Source organism: Schistocerca serialis, chromosome 12, assembly GCF_023864345.2.
Source record: "Schistocerca serialis cubense isolate TAMUIC-IGC-003099 chromosome 12, iqSchSeri2.2, whole genome shotgun sequence".
In the NCBI taxonomy this organism is placed as follows: Eukaryota; Metazoa; Arthropoda; class Insecta; order Orthoptera; family Acrididae; genus Schistocerca; species Schistocerca serialis.
In genome coordinates this window covers 2,151,558-2,171,696 of record NC_064649.1, presented here as the reverse complement: position 1 = coordinate 2,171,696, position 20,139 = coordinate 2,151,558, and the positions used below count along the sequence as shown (strand labels likewise).

Here is a 20,139-nt window from a genome sequence, read left to right as displayed (position 1 = left end):
CAGATGGCAGAATTAAATAACACCACTCAACAGCTCAGCCAGCGATTTGAGACATTTTCCGATCGAGTCACTAAACAGGAAGAAACTTTGGTTACATTCACACACGAAACAAAAAACAATATCAACCGATGTGAGAATCAGTTAACTCAAATAGTTAATGTGCAGCAGGAAGTGAACACTCGTGTGGAAGAGTTAGCTCAGGCCCACACTTCAGCTAGCTCCACCCAAGAAAAGCTGACTGATGAAGTGGGAAATATTACCCAACAACTCACAATGGTGGTTCTTGAACAGACCCACCTCAAAGAAAAGATAGAAAAATTAGAAGACCGAGCGGACCTCGCGTCACTAAACAACGACACCAACATGGCCGAAAGAATTCTACATGAATGTAAATTGTGTGACGACTATCTGGACAAAAAACTTGAAACAATTACACAGGACATACTTTCAAAAGCAAAGACACATGTTATAGACGAGACAAAACACACAGAAGACGAAGTGACAAAATTACGAGACAATGTTGTGCCGTGTTTGGCGATTGGTGCAAACGCATCGCTAGGAAACGACAAAACAGCTAAAACCATGGCTAACGACCAGGCGCGGCTCGTAAGTAAAGGCTCTGAGGCGGAGCCGCCCCAAAATATATGTTAAAGTAAATTTCGCAAGAACGTATTACATAATTTAAATTATTAGGATGAATTTCGCATAATTCCCATTCCAATTAAAATAACGACGGTCAACGTTTTTGGAACTGTTTGTATCGGTAGATGTTTTCTGAACGCTTAGTAGCGTTTAGGCTGCGCCTTGGAACGTCCGTAAGCTGCATGTAGTAGCGGTTTGGGGGCGTGACTTCTACATAGTATTGCTCTTTATGGGCGACCCGAAGGCTCAGAGTTTGCAGCCTAAGGGTGTAATACCAACCACCACACGTTTTTCACGTTCCACTATCTATGTTATAAAGGAATGTAGAGTGGCCGAAACTTCGCTATCCAATCTCTGTCTCTGCACATCTCTACTACGCTTCGATGCGTCATTAATCGACGTTTAGTATTATTGTTTTGATACTGTTTTACATAGTTCCTTTGTTTCTGCCATTGGCTATTTTATCCACATTTAGAATAAGTTTGCAAATATCCTGCCAGAGTGCACTAGACTGCAGTAACATAACAGTACTGCCATCTAGTGAGAGTTTCATAAGTGATTAGAGGACTAAGCGCACGAAATTTGTCCCATTACTTAACTTTCCTTGTTTGCTGATCGACTGCTTTTGTTGATATCGTGTGATATTAGCAAGTTTCTTTTTCGGAGTGTATTTTGCAAGATTTTAGTGAGTTTTACTTGCACAAGACCTGTGATGTCACCAAAACATCACAGTATCGACATGCGAACTCGTAAACTTCGAGCTTTGGAGGTAAACCACAATAAACGCCTTAAGTTTAGTACTGAAAACACCTAAAATATTAAGCAGCCGCAAAGTTAACATTCATCGCATTAAAGATCTCTCCGAAACGCGTCTTTTCGTATGATTTGCTGCAAAGTGTCAGAAAATGTAATGATGACGTTTAAAAACACTAACGAAAGATTTTAACTCGAAGTTAGCTTCTAATGATATTTAATACCTGATTATAGAAGATACAGTACGTAAAATTATGGGTAGAGAGTGATATGCCCACCCCCCTGCCCCTGAATTCTTAGTTGTTTATGTGAGACTAATCTGTAGCATGACCCGAGGTCTATGTCGGCTCCGATCGATAAATACTGCAGCCTTCCCCAGTAAAGAAACCACGAGCCGCGGCTGCTAACGACAGAGACAGAACACCTATTGTGGAATCACCTATTTCCAATCAAAATTACAATGTGCCGCCTTCTTTTCCACCAAACAAGCAACATTACGATACGACACCTAGAGTAGCAAGTGACACAAACTACGTCAATACAGTTATGCCAACCGGCATGGCCGATGACACGTTTGTAAGACATGGGCATTTCCAGACATTTTCCAGTGAGGACAAGCACAAAGTCCACCCTATTGTGTTTATTAGATCATTTGACGGTGCTTTTCCACGTAGTTGGTCAGAAGTCGATAAAATCAGATACGTCACCAATCTCATGAGAGGACGAGCAGCTAAGTGGGGTGCCGCTATGAAGCGGCGGTGCCTTATGTTTGAAAAGTTCGAACAAGCCTTCTTGGACGAATTCTGGTCCGAGAATGAGCAACAGAGTCTAAGGAGAGAAGTGTGCAACCCCGAGACCTATGACCCTAAAAAAGAGACATTGAGACAATACTTTGAGAGGTACCTAGACAAGACACTGTACTGGTCCAAACCAGCCGACTTGCCAGCGATAATTGACACTTTAAAGAGCCACTTACCTTTTCCATACCGAGTCAGATTAATAGGAGTACCGGAGAATGACGTTAAGACTTTCTTAAACTTCTTAGATCAAATGGACGTAGTTTACAGAGGCGATTCACGCCATTCAAATTTTACTTATATTAGTAACCAAAATCAGCACCCACCCCAAAGGAACCGTAGTGACGGTGGTTGGTGGAACCATCCGTCCGCGCCGCGACACAATACGGTGCCTGCGTGCGAAACATACTCAAATGGAAACGTGTATGACGGTAGGAACAACCGCAGAAATTCGTGGAATAATAACAATAATTATCACCCATATCAAAATGGTAACTACAAGCAAAATGAAAATTACAGACAGTACAACAACAACAATAGGAGACGTGAGAATAACCGGTACAACCCGGGCTACTTTGACAGGAACATGGGATATAACAGACATAATTACCGCCAAAACAATACCAATCCCAACAATCACCGACAGAATATGTGGAACACACAAAATTCACGCATGACAAATCATAACCCTCCGCGGAATCCGCCCCGTTCCCCAGTACAGTTATGCACTCCCCGCCACGAAATAGCAACAACAATAGCGGCGCGCCATCAGCTGACGCGTGGGCGCCAACCGGCCGGAATGTAAACATAGTGGAGCTGGTCAATGAACCCGGCCAAACACAGCAGACGACGGAAAACAGACGACGACCGAGCTAAGCGCTCGTGATTCGGTCGTGAGGTGTTGTAAGAGCGCAACGGCTGAGACGGTTTGTTTCCTCAGGTACGACGACAAAATGACAGCAGAACAGGAATTAATAAACCTATCAGGTTGATGACCTTGTTCTTTTGCGTTCACGTCCCAAGTCTACAACATTAAAACAACTGAACAGAAAATGACAGCTATTATATTCAGGTCCTTTCAGAATAGCAAGCATACCTCACCCAGGTTGTTACTCCCTAGAATACCCGTTATCTCACAAGCCGAGGGGGCTGCATCCCCACAGACATTTGAAACCCTTTGTGCACTAAAACAACATAATATAATGATAACTAAGTTGAACATGAGCAAGTTGCTGTGAAAACGAGATCATAAATATTTGTCTTGAATACACTAACATTAAGTTATACAGCCTAAGAACACAAACATTCATTTATGGAAATTATATACTGCAGTTACACTTGTACACATAATTATGAAGAGAAGGTAAACCCAGGCGAGTACACTTACTAAATGAGAAAAGATATTCATATAGGAATGAGATCTACACAGGTTACATTTGTTGTTAATTGTAAATTATAAGGTGAATCAACAACTAGTTAGTTATTTCAAGGCACGACAATGAGAGGAAATAATAGCTATTGAGCTCAGTAATGACATAGGTATGTAGCAGAATGAATGAGGATGTAAGAATGAATGGTCAGTATGAATGAGTTAATATTTATATATCTAAAATCAAAGATGATGTGACTTACCAAATGAAAGTGCTGGCAGGTTGACAGACACACAAACGAACACAAACATACACACAAAATTCAAGCTTTCGCAACAAACTGTTGCCTCATCAGCAAAGAGGGAAGGAGAGGGAAAGACGAAAGGATGTGGGTTTTAAGGGAGAGGGTAAGGAGTCATTCCAATCCCGGGAGCGGAAAGACTTACCTTAGGGGGAAAAAAGGACGGGTATACACTCGCACACACACACATATCCATCCACACATATACAGACACAAGCAGACATATTTAAAGACAAAGAGTTTGGGCAGAGATGTCAGTCGAGGCAGAAGTGCAGAGGCAAAGATGTTGTTGAATGACAGGTGAGGTATGAGTGGCGGCAACTTGAAATTAGCGGAGATTGAGGCCTGGTGGATAACGGGAAGAGAGGATATACTGAAGAGCAAGTTCCCATCTCCGGAGTTCGGATAGGTTGGTGTTAGTGGGAAGTATCCAGATAACCCGGACGGTGTAACACTGTGCCAAGATGTGCTGGCCGTGCACCAAGGTATGTTTAGCCACAGGGTGATCCTCATTACCAACAAACACTGTCTGCCTGTGTCCATTCATGCGAATGGACAGTTTGTTGCTGGTCATTCCCACATAGAATGCGTCACAGTGTAGGCAGGTCAGTTGGTAGATCACGTGGGTGCTTTCACACGTGGCTCTGCCTTTGATCGTGTACACCTTCCGGGTTACAGGACTGGAGTAGGTGGTGGTGGGAGGGTGCATGGGACAGGTTTTACACCGGGGGCGGTTACAAGGGTAGGAGCCAGAGGGTAGGGAATGTGGTTTGGGGATTTCATAGGGATGAACTAAGAGGTTACGAAGGTTAGGTGGACGGCGGAAAGACACTCTTGGTGGAGTGGGGAGGATTTCATGAAGGATGGATCTCATTTCTGGGCAGGATTTGAGGAAGTCGTATCCCTGCTGGAGAGCCACGAGTTAATATTTAAGTTAATATAAGAAGGTAAGTTACTGTGAAGTAGTTGATGGAGACAGATTATTTGAGGAAAATATTATTGGAGTTTTATGAGAATGGAAGTGCCAAATGGCCCCACGTATGTGATATATTAATGTTTGATGAGGAATCTGTTTGATGTATAAGGATATATATATTATGATGAATATGTGAGTAAGGAATGAGTGAGAATGTTTGGTAATATTGTGCTACATAGAGAAGTGAGTAAACAGTCTACATCTTTAAGATTACATAAGAATTTCAGTTTGAGAGAAAACATTTGTGATGAGTTAGAACACGTGAGTACAAGACGTTAAAAGTGAATCTGTTTACAGTGCCCTTGAAAATGAATGAATGCAAGAAAAGCAGAGTGAACATAATGATGATTACAGCTGTTGAAAGAAATATAATAAGAAGGTAACATGGAAACACATTAGCTTTAATTTATTTCAGAAGTGTAACTTAGTAACCTTTCGTTAAGTTTTGTTAAGCCATTGTGCGGAAGAAAACATTTATAGTTCGTGTTCAGACAAGAGAATGATATTTTAAGGAACTTAAGTTGGAATAAATATAGTTTTTACACAGCCCTCATGTGAATACATTTGTATAAATTTTTTTTACGAAAGTGAAATTTAGTGCCATGTTAGCCTTTATTCTACTTACACATGACAGAAAACTCTGAGGAAGCAAAAGATAGGAGAGTTATTAAGGCCGTTTTGCGACTCGTACAACACCTCCACTTAAGCGAACAGATGACAAAATTACATCTACGTTGAAGACATTTGACTTTTTAGGCTATGCAAGGTAAGAGCAAAGGAGCAGTGACCATCCGTGCAGCCGACGTCGAGCAACGGACAGTGAGAAAGAGACATTTTACTGCCAATTATAATAATATGTTCTTTATTTATAATTTATAGATAGAAATGATTATATATATATATATATATATATATATATATATATATATATATATATATATATATATATATATATATATATATATATATATGATGTTTAACCTTCACTAAAGTAGAAGAAAGTTCATGGTTGAACTCTTGAGAGGAAATTTGATATGTTATCATATAATACACATTATGAGAGAGAAAATCTCTGAGATACATTTTCCATTTGTATAGACGGTATCCACAAGAAGTGGAGATATTGAGGAAGTACTGAGCAGACATGCGATTCACTCATGCAAGGATTTGTTAAGGTATAATACACTAAGTCATATGAACAATCACAACACAAACAGAGAATCTGTCATGATGTTACCCTACACAGACTTGACGTAAGGACACTTACATTTACCCATGATTTGGTAAATTGTAAGCACCTCCTTTCACACACCCCTTGAAGGTGATGCAAACGTTATAATGTATTGTGTTCTCTTTTTTTTTGTATTAGCAGTAGGATTTGGCAGTTTTTAGGTAGTAAATAGTTTCTTCCAGTATATCTTTCTTTCTTTCTCCATTATCCTACCACCTCCTGCAGCTGGGTATTGTTTGTTTGTGGAATGTAAGAATATATTGTGTGACAGTAATCTTTCAAGTGTGAATAGAAAGACATGAATATTGATGGCATTACAAGCCTGGTCAACCACTAGCCATGATATGGAATCAAAAGAAAGAAAGAAATAATAAATGAAGGAAAGCCCGTGCTTTAAATATTAAGTCTTATATCCCTTGGCACGCCCAAACCTGAATAAAAAAAATTAATACCCCAATAAAAGAAAGCCAATGGGACTTAGTATAATTTTTTTTTAGTGTAAATATTTCACGTGTATATTCTTGTAAATTTATATGTATTTGTATATGTGTTAAAACTTTGCATATTGTCAACATATTTTGAAACGTGACCACGAAATGTAAGCTTTCATAATTAACGATGTAAACATGCTTGGACAAAGTGAACTGTTAAAATGTAAATGTGGCAAAAAGTGTTGCAAACTATGTTAAACAGTGAACGCTATAAACGACGAATTTTGTGTTGTTTGTGAAACTTATGTTGCATAAACCAAATAACTGTTTGTAAATCGATATAAACTGCAATTTACTTCGACGATAATGAGGATTTTCACGCTGCAAATGAACGTTTGTTGGCAAGTGTAAACAATGTGGTGAAACACCTACCTTTGCGAACATCGACGCCGTTGTTCCTGGCCGACCTTCAGATGCTTTGGAGACAATAAACTCAGCACCTGTTGTAGGCGATGTGGAGGCTAAAAACTGCATCGACCAAATATGCCCCGGGAACAATAGTCATGAAAACGCACAAGGACCTGGAGTGTTGTGTCGTAACAGAAGACATGGACGTTGCTTCAGATCACACACACGCTCAATCTTATGGTGTCACCGAACTTAACACGCCATTTATGCTGGAATAACAACTTGTAATGAACACTATCTGAAAGCGAATACCGTTCAAGACTGTCATAACACGGCGATTTTGAAACTGCCGCACGCGAAATTCAGTGATGCTACTGCGCGTGCGCAAAGACTACGTGCTGCCAGAGATGCACTGGGAAACCAACGCTGGGAGCGCACAACATTAACTGCTCTGGTGAACAGCTTGTTCACACAAACTGTATGTACATATGTATTAATTGGGTAAAAAGGATCCAAACTGTAATAATTGTATTTAGTATATAGGTTTAGATAGTAAGTGTTGGTTAAGATTATCCCCTATGGATGCACGTGGCCTTTCCAATGAAAATATACATGTATTGACTTTTAGGTTTGCTAGCCTGCCACGCTAAGTGTTTTAGCGTGACAGTCGAGGGGGCAATGTAGCGGGACTTTGAATTTCGCCGCGCTACCCTCGTTCCCTCAGATAAAAATATCCCGTCGCAGCGGTATGAGCGCTCGACGGCAGAGAAAATACCAAAATTGTAACCTTTTTTGTTTTCTATCCGTTTTCAATTGTCTCTTGATAGCCGTAGCTTAAGGCAGGCGTGATCGGATGCTGACGTAAAAACTTAATGGCTAATCTTGATCTGATTGTAATGTGTAGACATTGTGGAAGTTATTAAGAAATTCCGTGGATGGAAGTAGCAAAGTGAATTAAATTGCATACAGTATCAAGATGATTTTAATTGGTATAAATTAGTGATCCCTGGACTATTACAAGATTTCGGAGCAGATTTTTTCACGCTGAAATGAAGGAGATTTTTGAAGACGTGGACGCCGCCCGAAAGAAGATAAGTTAATCTGGTAAAGGATGATCTCTCGTCTACGCCACTTCCCCCTGTCAGTTACATTGTGTTATTCTCTGTTTCTTTTCAATAACTTTTGTAGTGAAAATTGGTTTGACTTTTGCTCAAAAACGCCACAAGGACCACCCCAACAATAGCTTTTCCGAATAGCAAAGGCCGATAGCTTTTCTGTTATACAAAGTCCGATTTGCTTTTCATTCTTTCCCTTTTTCACGGTCTCTCTTCTCCCATTTTTTTTTATTAACCACTAAAGAGCTCACGTATCTTGTTTTCCAACCGTCTAATGTTCTGATGAAACAAATTAATGTTATTTTTCTGCAAACTGTTACACATACTACAGTCTTTTATTGCTCTAATTTCTCAGTACGATGCTATATTATCCCCGCCCTCCTCTGTCGAGCAGAAACTTGGTCAATTAAAGCAGTTTCTGTAAAAAGGCTGGAAGTAACAGAAACGTGGTTCTCGCATCGATCACTAAAAATACCACGGATTGAGAAATTGAGCAATGCTGAAGTGCTGCGTAGATCCGGGGTGGATAGAGAACTGACGGGGACAATTAAAACGAGAAAGACATCGTACCTGGGGCACATTATGCCATTAATTCTAGAAGGCAGAATACAAGGAAAGTGCCCACTAGGTAGAAAGAAGCAATCTCGGTCACAGAATATCGAGACACGAAGTGGCATCAACCACTCTGAAGAACTGGTTCAAGAAGTGAGGGAACGCCACCTGTGAGCAGCCGACGCACTACGACTGTACGTCACCGAGAAGAAAAGAAGAATTTCCTTCAATACTCTCGGTCTGTAACCCGACTCTAACCTACTCACTGTGTCCCTTTGATTCCAGTAATCACACAGATTTTGTCTAGTGTGCTTGTGAACACCTCCCCAAACTATCTGCAACGTGCTCAGCTAACCTATCCTTCCCCCTCCGTTTTAGATGCAGGCCACGATTAGTGTATCCCCATTTCACAATTGCAGCAACAGGCATGGCTCAGATATGACAGTCAACAGCAATTCACTCAGCTCTCTGTCCACACGTCTAACAGCTGCATTAGACCACGACTGGCTAAGACACTGGAAAAACCTTGACAAACTCCACATAAGTGTGTGCTGTTGCGGATTCTATTTCCTCCGGATCACCTCTGATGCTGCAGTCTAAGTTGTTAGCCACACTGTTTCCTGCTCCTTCTATTATAAGTGCCTTATCCTCACCGTAAAATTTCTGCACGAGGCCCCTATCTTCTTTGTCACCCGGCTCAGCTCAGTTCTAGGTTTCACGACACTTGTGGCACGGTATTCTACGCCCAGCTTTTCCCGTAGCAATTGGCCTACACCTCTCCTGTGACTGCTTCCCAGTAATGAGACCCTCTTCTTTCTATGTGAATTTTCTACCATTCCAGCATTAAAGTCGTTCCTACGAGTCTGTTGCACTGTATTAAGCTCAAAAAGTGGCTGAGGCTCTTCCCTTATTTTAGACGAGAGGTCAAACTGATTGCTAACTGGAATTTGGAATGTGATTCTGCAGTTTTCTCCTTTTGCCTATTACTTGTCACTTTTTCTCAGCTTCCATTCTCTTCTTCCCCCTTCAACCCACCTAACTCAAAATATGCCATTTATAATTCTATCTGGGTAGCACAAATCTTTCTTTTCAGTTCCACAACTTTCTCGTCTCGACTACGTAATCTACACAGTCACGGGAGAGCCTCGTCTGACACATTTCAGCTTCCCCGCTGCATTCTCCCGAGTGAAATATCGAGCCACGGTTCTGATACTTCTCCCGTGCCTCAATCTACAGCAACATCCACATTTGTCGTGCATCACACTACACTTACAGTACACTAAAAAACAGAATGACACACTTACAGTCTGATAATGTAACCGTCAGTAAAAATTTATCTATCGGTGAATCGTGCAGCTAACTTCCACACGGCAGGCAGATGTACAGTAACACAATCACAGTTTGTCAAATGTAGCCAGTACGAGAAACAAAGCGAATGAAAACTATAGAAGCACGATATTTTCTAACACCACTCTTAAACTGACATTACGTACAGTACCGTAATGGATCCAAAACAACACAATTAGACGGCAAGAGTAAGTTAACGTTAGTTTATAAAAACCCCACTGTTATTCACTGAACGTCAGTTTTACACCAAAAAAACAAATGAAGACTCTAAGAAGCACGATATTTATTACATCAGTACTGAAAAGACGCAATCCAGAAATTACAGACAGCACTGCACTGTATTCAAAACAACTCTTAATGCTCCTGCCGTTACTGTTATTTAATACCAAGTGAGAGGGGAGAATAAAAAGAGAGGGACATGGGAGAAAAGAAGGACAGGAAAAGGAAAAGAACATGGACATGATGAGTGAGAAAGGGAGATGAGAGAATGAGAGAGATGGGATGGGTTCAATTGTGTGTGTGTGTGTGTGTGTGTGTGTGTGTGTGTGTGTGTGCACGCGTGCGTGAGAGAGAGAGAGAGAGAGAGAGAGAGAGAGATAAAAGAACCATGTAGTACAGCCCCTTAACAGCAAGGCCCATCCCCATCACTTCTCAGCGCAAAGGAAAGGAATTCTAGTTCTACTGCTGTAAGCAGCCGATGATTTACGGCTTTTAGATATTCTAGAAAAGTCACGTTCTGCATCGCAGGCGGTTCAGTAGTGCGTGCAGAAAGCAGCCGCACCCACCTGCAGCCTGTCGGCGAGCTGCTCGCAGAGGCCGCGCGCGGCGGTCAGCTCCGCCGTCAGCTTGACGGAGACCTCTGCGGCGCGCCTCTCGGACTCTGCCACGTGCCGCTCCGCCTCCTCCAGCCTCTCCCTGAGCCGGGCCGCCTCCTCGGCATCGCGGCCGCTCGCCCCCGCCCCCACCTCCGCCTCCGCCCGGCACGCCGACAGCTCCCGTTGCAGGGACTCCGCCCGCTGCCGTGCGGCACCGCACTCCGCTACAGCTCGCGCCGACTCTCCCCTCAGCCTCTCCACCTGCACCGTTAAATTTCGAGTTTGTAAATTAATCACATTTACAGTACAAATGGTATCGAAGCTATTTTTCACTGCCAAAAGTTGACAAAAGTAATGCACACTAGTCACAAAGGTGCCATTTCAGGTGCACCGAAATCTTCCAGAATTAATTTTCACTCTACAAATGGGTGCACGGTATTTTAAAATTTCCCGTCAAATTAACTGTGTGTCGAATCGGAACCCGGACCCGAGGCATACGTGTTACAGTATTTTTCCCTGAGAAAATGTACTATAATTGTAAAACTGATCAGTTCCGTATTGCAGTGAGACGACACACTTACGGTTCGTGAAATGTGCCACTACTAGTTAGTAGTCAGACTAACATTATAACCTACCAGACAGACATACTCGAGTTAAAAGTTTAAACATTCGTGTAATCGTACACTATTAAAATACAGTCGGTGGTGGACCAGACTTTATAATTAAAAAAGAGACACCGAGAATTCGTGTACGGCAAAGTAAAGTTGTACCGGATATCTGGCAGACCTGCTAAATTTTAACAGTGTACAGCCAAACAAAAGTTTTAACTGTAGCCCAAATATACTTACGTGATAAGAGATACCATAGAACTGCTGTAGACGTGAAAGTGTGCAGAAAAAAAAAAAAAAAATCATATTTTAATTTGAACAATGACAGTCAGGTCAACAGTTTTTTATGGTTCAGAAAATTTGTGTCAGGAGCTAAAGCCACTGCATCTACAAAATTGGAATTTTAGTTTTGAAAATCGTATTCATCTTACGTAATGCACGAGGAGGTACTAGGTCAGTGCAGAAGACCTGCATCAGACTGGTTTCGGGGACTTCAAATTGTCGGGAAACCGTAAAATTTACCTTTACTTTTTCCTTTCGTTCATTTCATTTATTGTGTATATTTTTTTGTTTTTAGCTGTCAGTATAGCACGACTCTGCAGTTTTTCGGAGTACCCCAATACCACGAAATTCAAAAACCGATAAATAAACTCGTTTAATAACTGGAAGGTATACTAGATTCCATCGAGCAATCATTTTAGCACCTTAGAAAATTAACGAGACAACGAAGAGTCGTCAGTTTGCTAATAGAGTAATGTGCGGATGGTAAAAATTGTAGAAAAGCAGCAGAGTTTGACTGAAGGCAGGAGGTGAGAGTGGTGCAGGTTCCAGCAGTTACGCAGACGTGAAGGGGCGAGGCTCGCACCGGGTGGTCTGCCACGGAGAGCTGCGCCAGACCGGACAACAACGCGACAGAAGCCAAAGGGTTAGATATTTGACAACGATAACGGCAAAAAGAAAGATAGGCAGGCAAAATAAACGAAAACCTCATCTCGAACGAGGCAGCGAATAATGTGAACAGAAACAGAGACAGTAAATACTGAATGCAGCAACACTCCAGGAGCGACGAGAAGATCGAACCTCGAACCCCGAACCTCCGGACTCGCGCGGCTTCCCTCGGGGTACTTCTCTGCCGCAGCCTCGCTGCCGGCAAACTGCACCTCACGCTCGCTCCGCGTCTGTTCTCGTAGCCGGCACAGTCGAACACCAGAGTGCCGGAGTGACTTCAGTGAGGCTAGTTTGGGTCCGAGTTTTGGGATGCGTGGCGACAGTCGGGGAGCGAAATGCGAACCGGCTCGGTACCGTGGAGGGGTTCTTAGCGGGCGGTGACGGTACAGTTCAGATGCACCCATTTCACTGTCTCCAGCCGTGTCGGTGAGCGGTGAGGTGGCGGCGTAAAAGTGCCTGCAGTCCACTTCTGCACTGGGCACGAGTTCAGACGGCCGAAATGCTCGTTCGAATCGACGGATATACGATCAAATTGTGTATCCGAATCCCCTTGGCGATAAATGCTCACTCGTGTAACCCAGTCGTGCAGCCGATTCCGGAGGGAACTGCCCGGAAACATCTGCCGTAGGCCCGAGAGCCGGAGGCCCCAGCTAACTGGCGACCGTCCAGACGACACGTCGCCCCTCCTGCAGAGCACAAGTTGTAACGGTACTTTGACTACTGCACCTCCGCCAGAGCAAAGATGTGACTTACGATCGCGCACGCAGAAGAGCGCTGCGCCAGCGACAGATTTTCATAAGTAATTTTGATCTTTTTTTTTTTTTTCTTTTGTGTAGGTGCTCGCTTTAACAACTAGTTCATTACTCTCTTGTTATCTTGTCTTCATACGTTTAAGACGTGTATTTTTTTGGCGCCGATATTAAAGAACGATTTTAAGTCGAAATTAAAACTGTATTACGAAACGAACACACGCGTCTTCAAGTTATTTCAGTAGTGATTCGCAACGGTTATCACCAAATTTGGAAATTAATCCAGACAGTGACAACTTCAAGAAATTTTCATCAGACGGAGAAGAAGAGGGCCGGTGAACAATGAAAAAAGGACATCCTACAAGAAAATCGAGAAGTATTCCAGATGCAGCCACAAAGACTATATATAATAGATACTACATTTCTGACAGAATTATAAGGTAAATTTCAACTTATTTCTGACGCTATTTCCTTACAGTCGCTTTTTGTAGTGTTGCCGCCCCAGTCTGCCGTGCACGGTCAAATTACAGCACTGTCTCAATCGGTAATACGAAGACCGCCTTATCCGTAACTTATTCCATCAGAATTCAAAACCCAATCAGATTTTCTATTTTGTATTTTCACGGCAGAACCCCGAGGAGAGGAAACACTAGAAAGTGTGAGGTAACAGTAAGTGTGCGGCCAGCGGCAGGTGGCGCCCTCACCTCCGCCTCCAGAGCAGCCGCGCGCCTCCCCGCCTCCTGCCGCTCCTCGGACGCCGGCTGCCCCTCCTCGCGCTTCGCTTCTTCCTGCGACTGCAACGCGTCCTTCAGTCTCTGCTTGTACTGAACTATTTCCGCTTCCAGGGACTCTCTCTTCTCTGGTAGGGACAAAAATGAATAGAAACAATAATAAAGTAAAGATATTTTGAAAGCAGAAGAAACACAAGTAGTGAGGTGTATTTATCTATACTAATAATATAACTGTAAAAAATCAGAGCGTGTGTGTGTGTGTGTGTGTGTGTGTGTGTGTGTGTGTGTGTGTGTGTGTGTGTGTGTCCCGATGACAGAGACGCGCACACACACACACACACACACACACACACACACACACACACGCACAGACAGAGACAGAGAGAGAGAGAGAGAGAGAGAGAGAGAGAGAGAGAGAGACTGAACAAACTACTCTAAAAATTACTAAGATGGGTTTCTGTGGGGTTTCCACATGTAACTTGAGAGCAGCTTGAGGCAATGTACAGGCTTCATTTCATCAAAATCTTATCACAGAAAAAATAGATACTGTAATTTAAAGTTCTACGAATCTGCTCAGCTTAGCACATTAGATGTTTACCAGGTGTACAAGTATGAAACCGTAATTTGGTTGCAATAATCATACATCTGTTGAAACTGATGTACAATATTATATTCAAAATAATCTCCATTGTGATTTATACATTTCTCCCATCTCTCCAGCAGGCTACGAATGCCACACCAAAAACACAGTTCTCCTTTTGAAGCGAACCAGTCAGTGAGCCATTTTGGTACATTTTCGTACGATCTGAAGTGTCGTTCAGTGGGAGCGCGTCCCAGTGGTGCAAACAGACGACAATCTGGTGGAGCCGAGTCTGGAGAACAAGCTGTGTGCCGTAGTATATCCCAACTGACCACCTCGATCCTTCCCCTGGCTCGTTTTGCCGTGTGCGGTGGCGCGTTATCGTGGAGCAATACGACTGTGTGTCACCTTTTTCCATATTCCGGTCATTTTTCACATAATGCAGTATTCAAATCGATGGTCTGCTGTTTGTAGCGATCGGTGTTACCGGTTTCACCGGATTCTGGCAGCTCCTCTGTCTCCTTCCCGAAGCGATTCGGTCTCCCAGTGGATGACGACGGTTTGCCCGGATTCACCCACAATTTACGACACTTAGGAATTTTTAAAAAAATCCATTTTTCGTCACCTGTCACTATTCGACGGAGAAACGACTTTCTGTCCACAAATTTTAGTTTGTACGCACAAAATTCGACACGTTTACGGGTTCGAAACAGATGCCGATGTACGGAAGTCGGGTTACCGCGTGTCGACATTTATCGTCTGCCGTTACGGGAAGCAGATGGCACTGCAGATGCGGTCTCACGGGCCTTACGCTGATAGCTAGCACAATGTATAGGGAAATTCCAGTTTTACACTCGTACACCTCGTACCTCAGTGACGACGTAGTACACTAGAGAACCATTAGACGGCGCTGTCGGGTTTTTTTCCTCGACAGAGATCTTTTTTCGGGAATCTCCACCAGTGACAGAATTGCACACCACAATCTTATCTTTACGAATGCAAACGATCAATGAACTTACTCGGGTAGAATAATACAGATTCATTGATTTTGCATTGTGTATTTAAAACTTTATAAAATTGCTTTCCTTCTTTCAATAGATTTTATTTATAGTTAAGAAAATCATATTTATTGACAAAGTGATCCTACAAGGTTTCCATTTGTTTGTAACGATTCCAGTACAGAACCATAAAATGTGACAGTACGCAAAGGCGCTTCTTTAACTTTCGGTGTAAAGTGCAGGTGTACAGCTAGTGCATAACGAACACTATCTGATGTAAACTATCTGGAAACCACTACATAATGCAGACTCGACCGTTAGATGTAATGAGAGATGGACCTGCCAGTATAAAAGGAGGCAGGGAAGTACTGTATTGACAGAGAAGAAGTAACAGCAGAATGAGTCACTCAGGGAAGGTCAGTGAATTTGAACGTGAACCGGTCATCGGATCTCACCAGAGTAACGAGGGCACCACGGACATTTTGTCGTTCAAAAGCTGCCCCAGTCACTAGTCAGCGATGTGACCGTCTAGTACAAATGTAGAGGTAGGACGCGAGACAGACATCGTCTACTGACGTAGAGAACGTGCTGAATTGTGAACAGCGATTGTAAAAAATTGTACAAAATCAGTGGAAAGCACTATTAGTGATTTTCTACGAGCTACCGGCAATCCAGCTAGCACAACAACGTCGCGAGTTAAAAAGAATGGGGTGCAGAGCGGCTCCGCACGAGTCGCACACTCCTGTAGTCTGAGGTCAGTGCCGCACAGAGCGACACTGCTGGACAGTGGAAAACTGGAAACGAACGGTTCGGGCACCGATGACGGTACTATCTGAAGCAGTTTCGCGGAAGTGTTTGAGTTTGGAAAATCCCTGGAGTTATTTACCTGCCACTGCGTGTAGAGTCAGCAGTGAAGTGGTTAGGGTGGGGTCCCCTTTCTGTACTTAAGAAAATGCTACACGTGGAAGGATACGAATAGTGAGAGGAGACGGGAAGCCATTTGAAGTAAAATAGGATCGGGAGGAGACGGACGGGAGATGGGGGGAGGGGAGTACACGGACAAAGAGACTGTGAAGCTAAGGTAGTAGCGTACGGATATTCTCCAGCACCGTGTACCGTTTACAGTAGAGGAACAGTTCGGAGATGGCAACCGACATACCGGCGTGACGGTACACTCTGTCGTAGAGTAGCATCTACGACAGGTTAGCGGATAGTACCGTTTCCGAAACGGACCGGCAGGTGGGGAGTCCCCACCCGAACCGGACGGAGCACGTTCGAGAAGAGTCGGAATGTCGACTTTGCTCCGGAATCCGGCTTTCGACATCATCACCTTTTCCCGATTTGGCTCTCGAGAAAGATGGCGCCGCTGTTCCTCCGTGGACGTTCGTACACCTCACCGAAAGGCCCAGGCGGGGTTCGAAGTGTGGCAGAGGCGGCCGGTCGACGCGGCCGCCCGCGCACTCACCTGCCAGCTGCGCGAGCTCCCTCTGCAGCGAGGCGGCGCGCCCGCGGCTCTCCCGCAGCTCCGCCTGCCGCCGGCACAGCTCCTCCGTCAGGCCCTCCGTGCGGCCCTCCAGGAACGACGCCCGCTGCCGCAGGGCCTCGCACGAGGCGCAGCCGTCGCCCTGCGGGACAAAACGTGTACCGCACTCCTCTCCTTCCTCCTAATCGAATACGGGTGAGAACACTTCTGAGGTAACGTAATACAGGTTACGGTGATTTAATTTCTATTCGAGTACTCTCAATTGCTCGGTCTGGGATTACGAAAAAACTGTGCTCGACAGACAGCTTTTTTCTGTTCACGTCTAGGAGACGTGCGAGGTGACATTCTCGAGGGAAAGAGGAGAGGAAAAAAATAAATTTTAGCGATTTAGGATGCGTTACAGCCTGCAGAGAGAATGAAACACAATTTCTGTACGGTAAGCGTATCGGCTGACAGCAAAAAATATTTTTTTTAATGAAGTAGATTGAGAAGAGGCAGAGGAAAATGTTCATCACGTCGACGAGTGTATGTAAAATTTAAGTTCGAAGTTTCTGGCCGATTAAAATTGTGTGCCGTACACGGACAAAAATCCGGAGCTACTTCCCGACCTAGCTACACGGACGGGAGTGACGAGACCTGCCCTCGCGGCTCTGTGTCTGCTACAACTTCTCTCCTACCTCCCGAACCTCAAACGAGTTCTCCTACACACACTTCCAGAATCGCACTCCCAGAAAGAAGGATCCGGGGGAGAAATGACTCGGATGTGAGTACCGGGCACAGATCTCGAGTCACACCCGCACAGCTACGTCGGCAGGACTCGTGGGCTCGAGTTCCGTCATTCTGCTAAGTTTCCACCTGCCGGGAAGTTTTCAAACGGCACGTACAGTGGCGGTCAAAATAATAGAGCCACCTGGCAAAGGTTTGGAATAAAGTGCACATTTATTACTTGACATGTTTGAACTATGATGGAAACCATTACAACCGAGTCACATTGTACTATAGTCAGTTATATCGATAACACAACACAAAATAATCAGTAATAATCGATAATATTCAAAAGAATACCAGACCACAGGGTCAAAAAAATAGAGCCAATTGAAACAAATATATTGTACTTGATCTCAGTCTTATGAAACGTACAGGAACAGTCTTTCTTGCATAGGACTGCATTAGTACTTCGTGGGGTAACCCTTATTTTTGAGGAGTGCCCTGCACCTCTTACCCATAGAGTCTACTAAACGCCTGCATTCGTCACTACTGATCGCATACCAGGCTCTCTGGATTTCTTCCCACAGTTTTTCTGACGAAGTAGCTTTTGAGCGGTCAATTCTCTTGTCTAAGATCTCCCATAAGTTCTCAATGGGTGATGCGTCAGGGGACTGAGGTGGCCACTCTAATACTTCGATATTGTGCTCTTGAACAAACTGCCTTATGATCCTTGCAGTATGCTTTGGATCGTTATCGTGCTGAAATTTCCATTTCAGCGGCATTTCCTCTTCAGCATAAGGCAGCATCACATTTGCCAAGATGTCTTTGTACATTTCTGCGTTCATTATGCCGTTGATACGGTGTATTGGACCAATGCCGTACCACGAAAAACATCCCCATACCATAACACTTCCGCCACCGTATTTCACAGTTTTTAAAGTGTACTTGGGATTAAATTCCTGGTTTGGTGGGCGGCGCACATAGACTTTTCCGTCTGAGGCAAACCTATTAAACTTGGATTCATCGGACCAAAGGATGTTCCTCCACCAAGTATTAGGTTTTTGTTCATTTCTCCGGGCAAAGGCTAACCTTTTCCGAACATTAGCTTGTGAAACATGTGGCTTCTTTCTTGCAATGCGCCCATTCAATTTTGCAGATCTCAGTCGTCTTTGAATCGTTGAGGTTGATGGTTGAACATCATGTTCGTCGCTAAACAAAATGGCTTTCAGTCGTGGTGTTGACAAAAATGGGTCTTTCTTCACTTCCCTAGTGATGAGTCTGTCTACGCGAGGAGTAGTTACACGAGGTCGCCCCCTGTTCTCCACCTGCGGCTTTGTTTGTTTTGACCGTCTCATGGCGTTCTGGACTCGTTTTCGCGAAACGTGCAAGACATTGGCTATTTTATTCATGGACATCCCACTTTTGAACATCCGGAACATTACTATACGCTCATCTTCACTGGTATGCTTTGCTCTGCCCATCTAGACGAATGTAAACAAAACCACACGTCAATTTACATACAAAACAACTGCATAAAAATCAATTTAAAGGCACATGTGTAAAGCGGCTCTATTATTTTGACCCATAAGATTCTTACCTTTATGCCTCTTTTCACACGTCTAGCTCAAACGCTTCCTTTCGGACGACTAAAGATAGCAGCAACGTCTTCCCTGATGTTGTCTACATGGGACTGACAACACGGCACTCGTGGCGATTTCGCGAACTAATAGATATCCTAGTTCTTAATCTCGTCAATAGAGGTGGCTCTATTATTTCGACCGCCACTGTATATTTCGGCACGGTCGACAATTGTCACAGAAAATTGAACTTCTTCCCAGGGTACACCAGCCAATAGGGACTGTCGGACTAGAGAATGCAGTCCGCGCCGGGAGAGGTGTGACTGAGGTGCGAGCGGCGTGACCTGAGGACCCGGCCCGAGTGGGCGATTCCGGAACAGCCGATAAGGTTCCGATCATGTGGGGTGGAGGGGGGGGGGGGTTGAGCCCACCATAGGTCGGCCACGGGTCGCACCCACATGCCACAGGAACTGCGAGCGTAGAGGATGGGCGACACCCCCCAGGTGTTGTGGCAAAAACTGTTCTGCACCAATATACCACTAAAACTGCATTCACACACGCTTCCACCCACATAAGTAATTCTTTTTGTAACATATGTTACTGCAGTGCTTGTGGACTGTTACAAAAATGTTAGCAAATATCATTCATTTTTTACATTGCTGTTAATAATATCTGCAAAATAAAGTGCTCTCTCCCCCCCCCCCTTTTTTTGTGAACACTATAAATCTGAATCAGTATTGAAACAGTTTACCGTCGGCCGCTCCACCCGGTGGACAGCTCCCCCTGCACCCCCTCCTCTGCCAATTTCTGTGGCCCCTTTCCTTTTCCTGCATCTGCTGATTATAATTGTAATAATGTACTGTTTTTCTGAGACGTTAATTACTTCACTAAACACATCTATACTACTAAACAACCAATCTTGCGTGCAGTTGCAGCTGCTGGTTTCCTACGTAACGGATCCCGAGGGCGACAACAATGAGATATTTCAATATTTTATATAATTATGGACCTCATACAAA

The 20,139-nt window shown here is 43.9% G+C and overlaps 1 protein-coding gene across 1 annotated transcript in view; it reads right to left on the bottom strand.

The window, feature by feature from the left end:
- LOC126428407 (rootletin-like) overlaps nt 1-20,139 on the bottom strand; it is a 245,668-nt gene that overhangs the window by 63,102 nt on the left and 162,427 nt on the right. The window contains exons 15-17 of the mRNA XM_050090326.1: nt 16,818-16,977; nt 13,748-13,902; nt 10,709-10,999 (exon numbers count right to left, since the gene is read on the bottom strand). Of these exons, the coding sequence (XP_049946283.1) occupies nt 10,709-10,999; nt 13,748-13,902; nt 16,818-16,977 (606 nt within the window). The remainder of the gene's footprint in view (nt 1-10,708; nt 11,000-13,747; nt 13,903-16,817; nt 16,978-20,139) is intronic.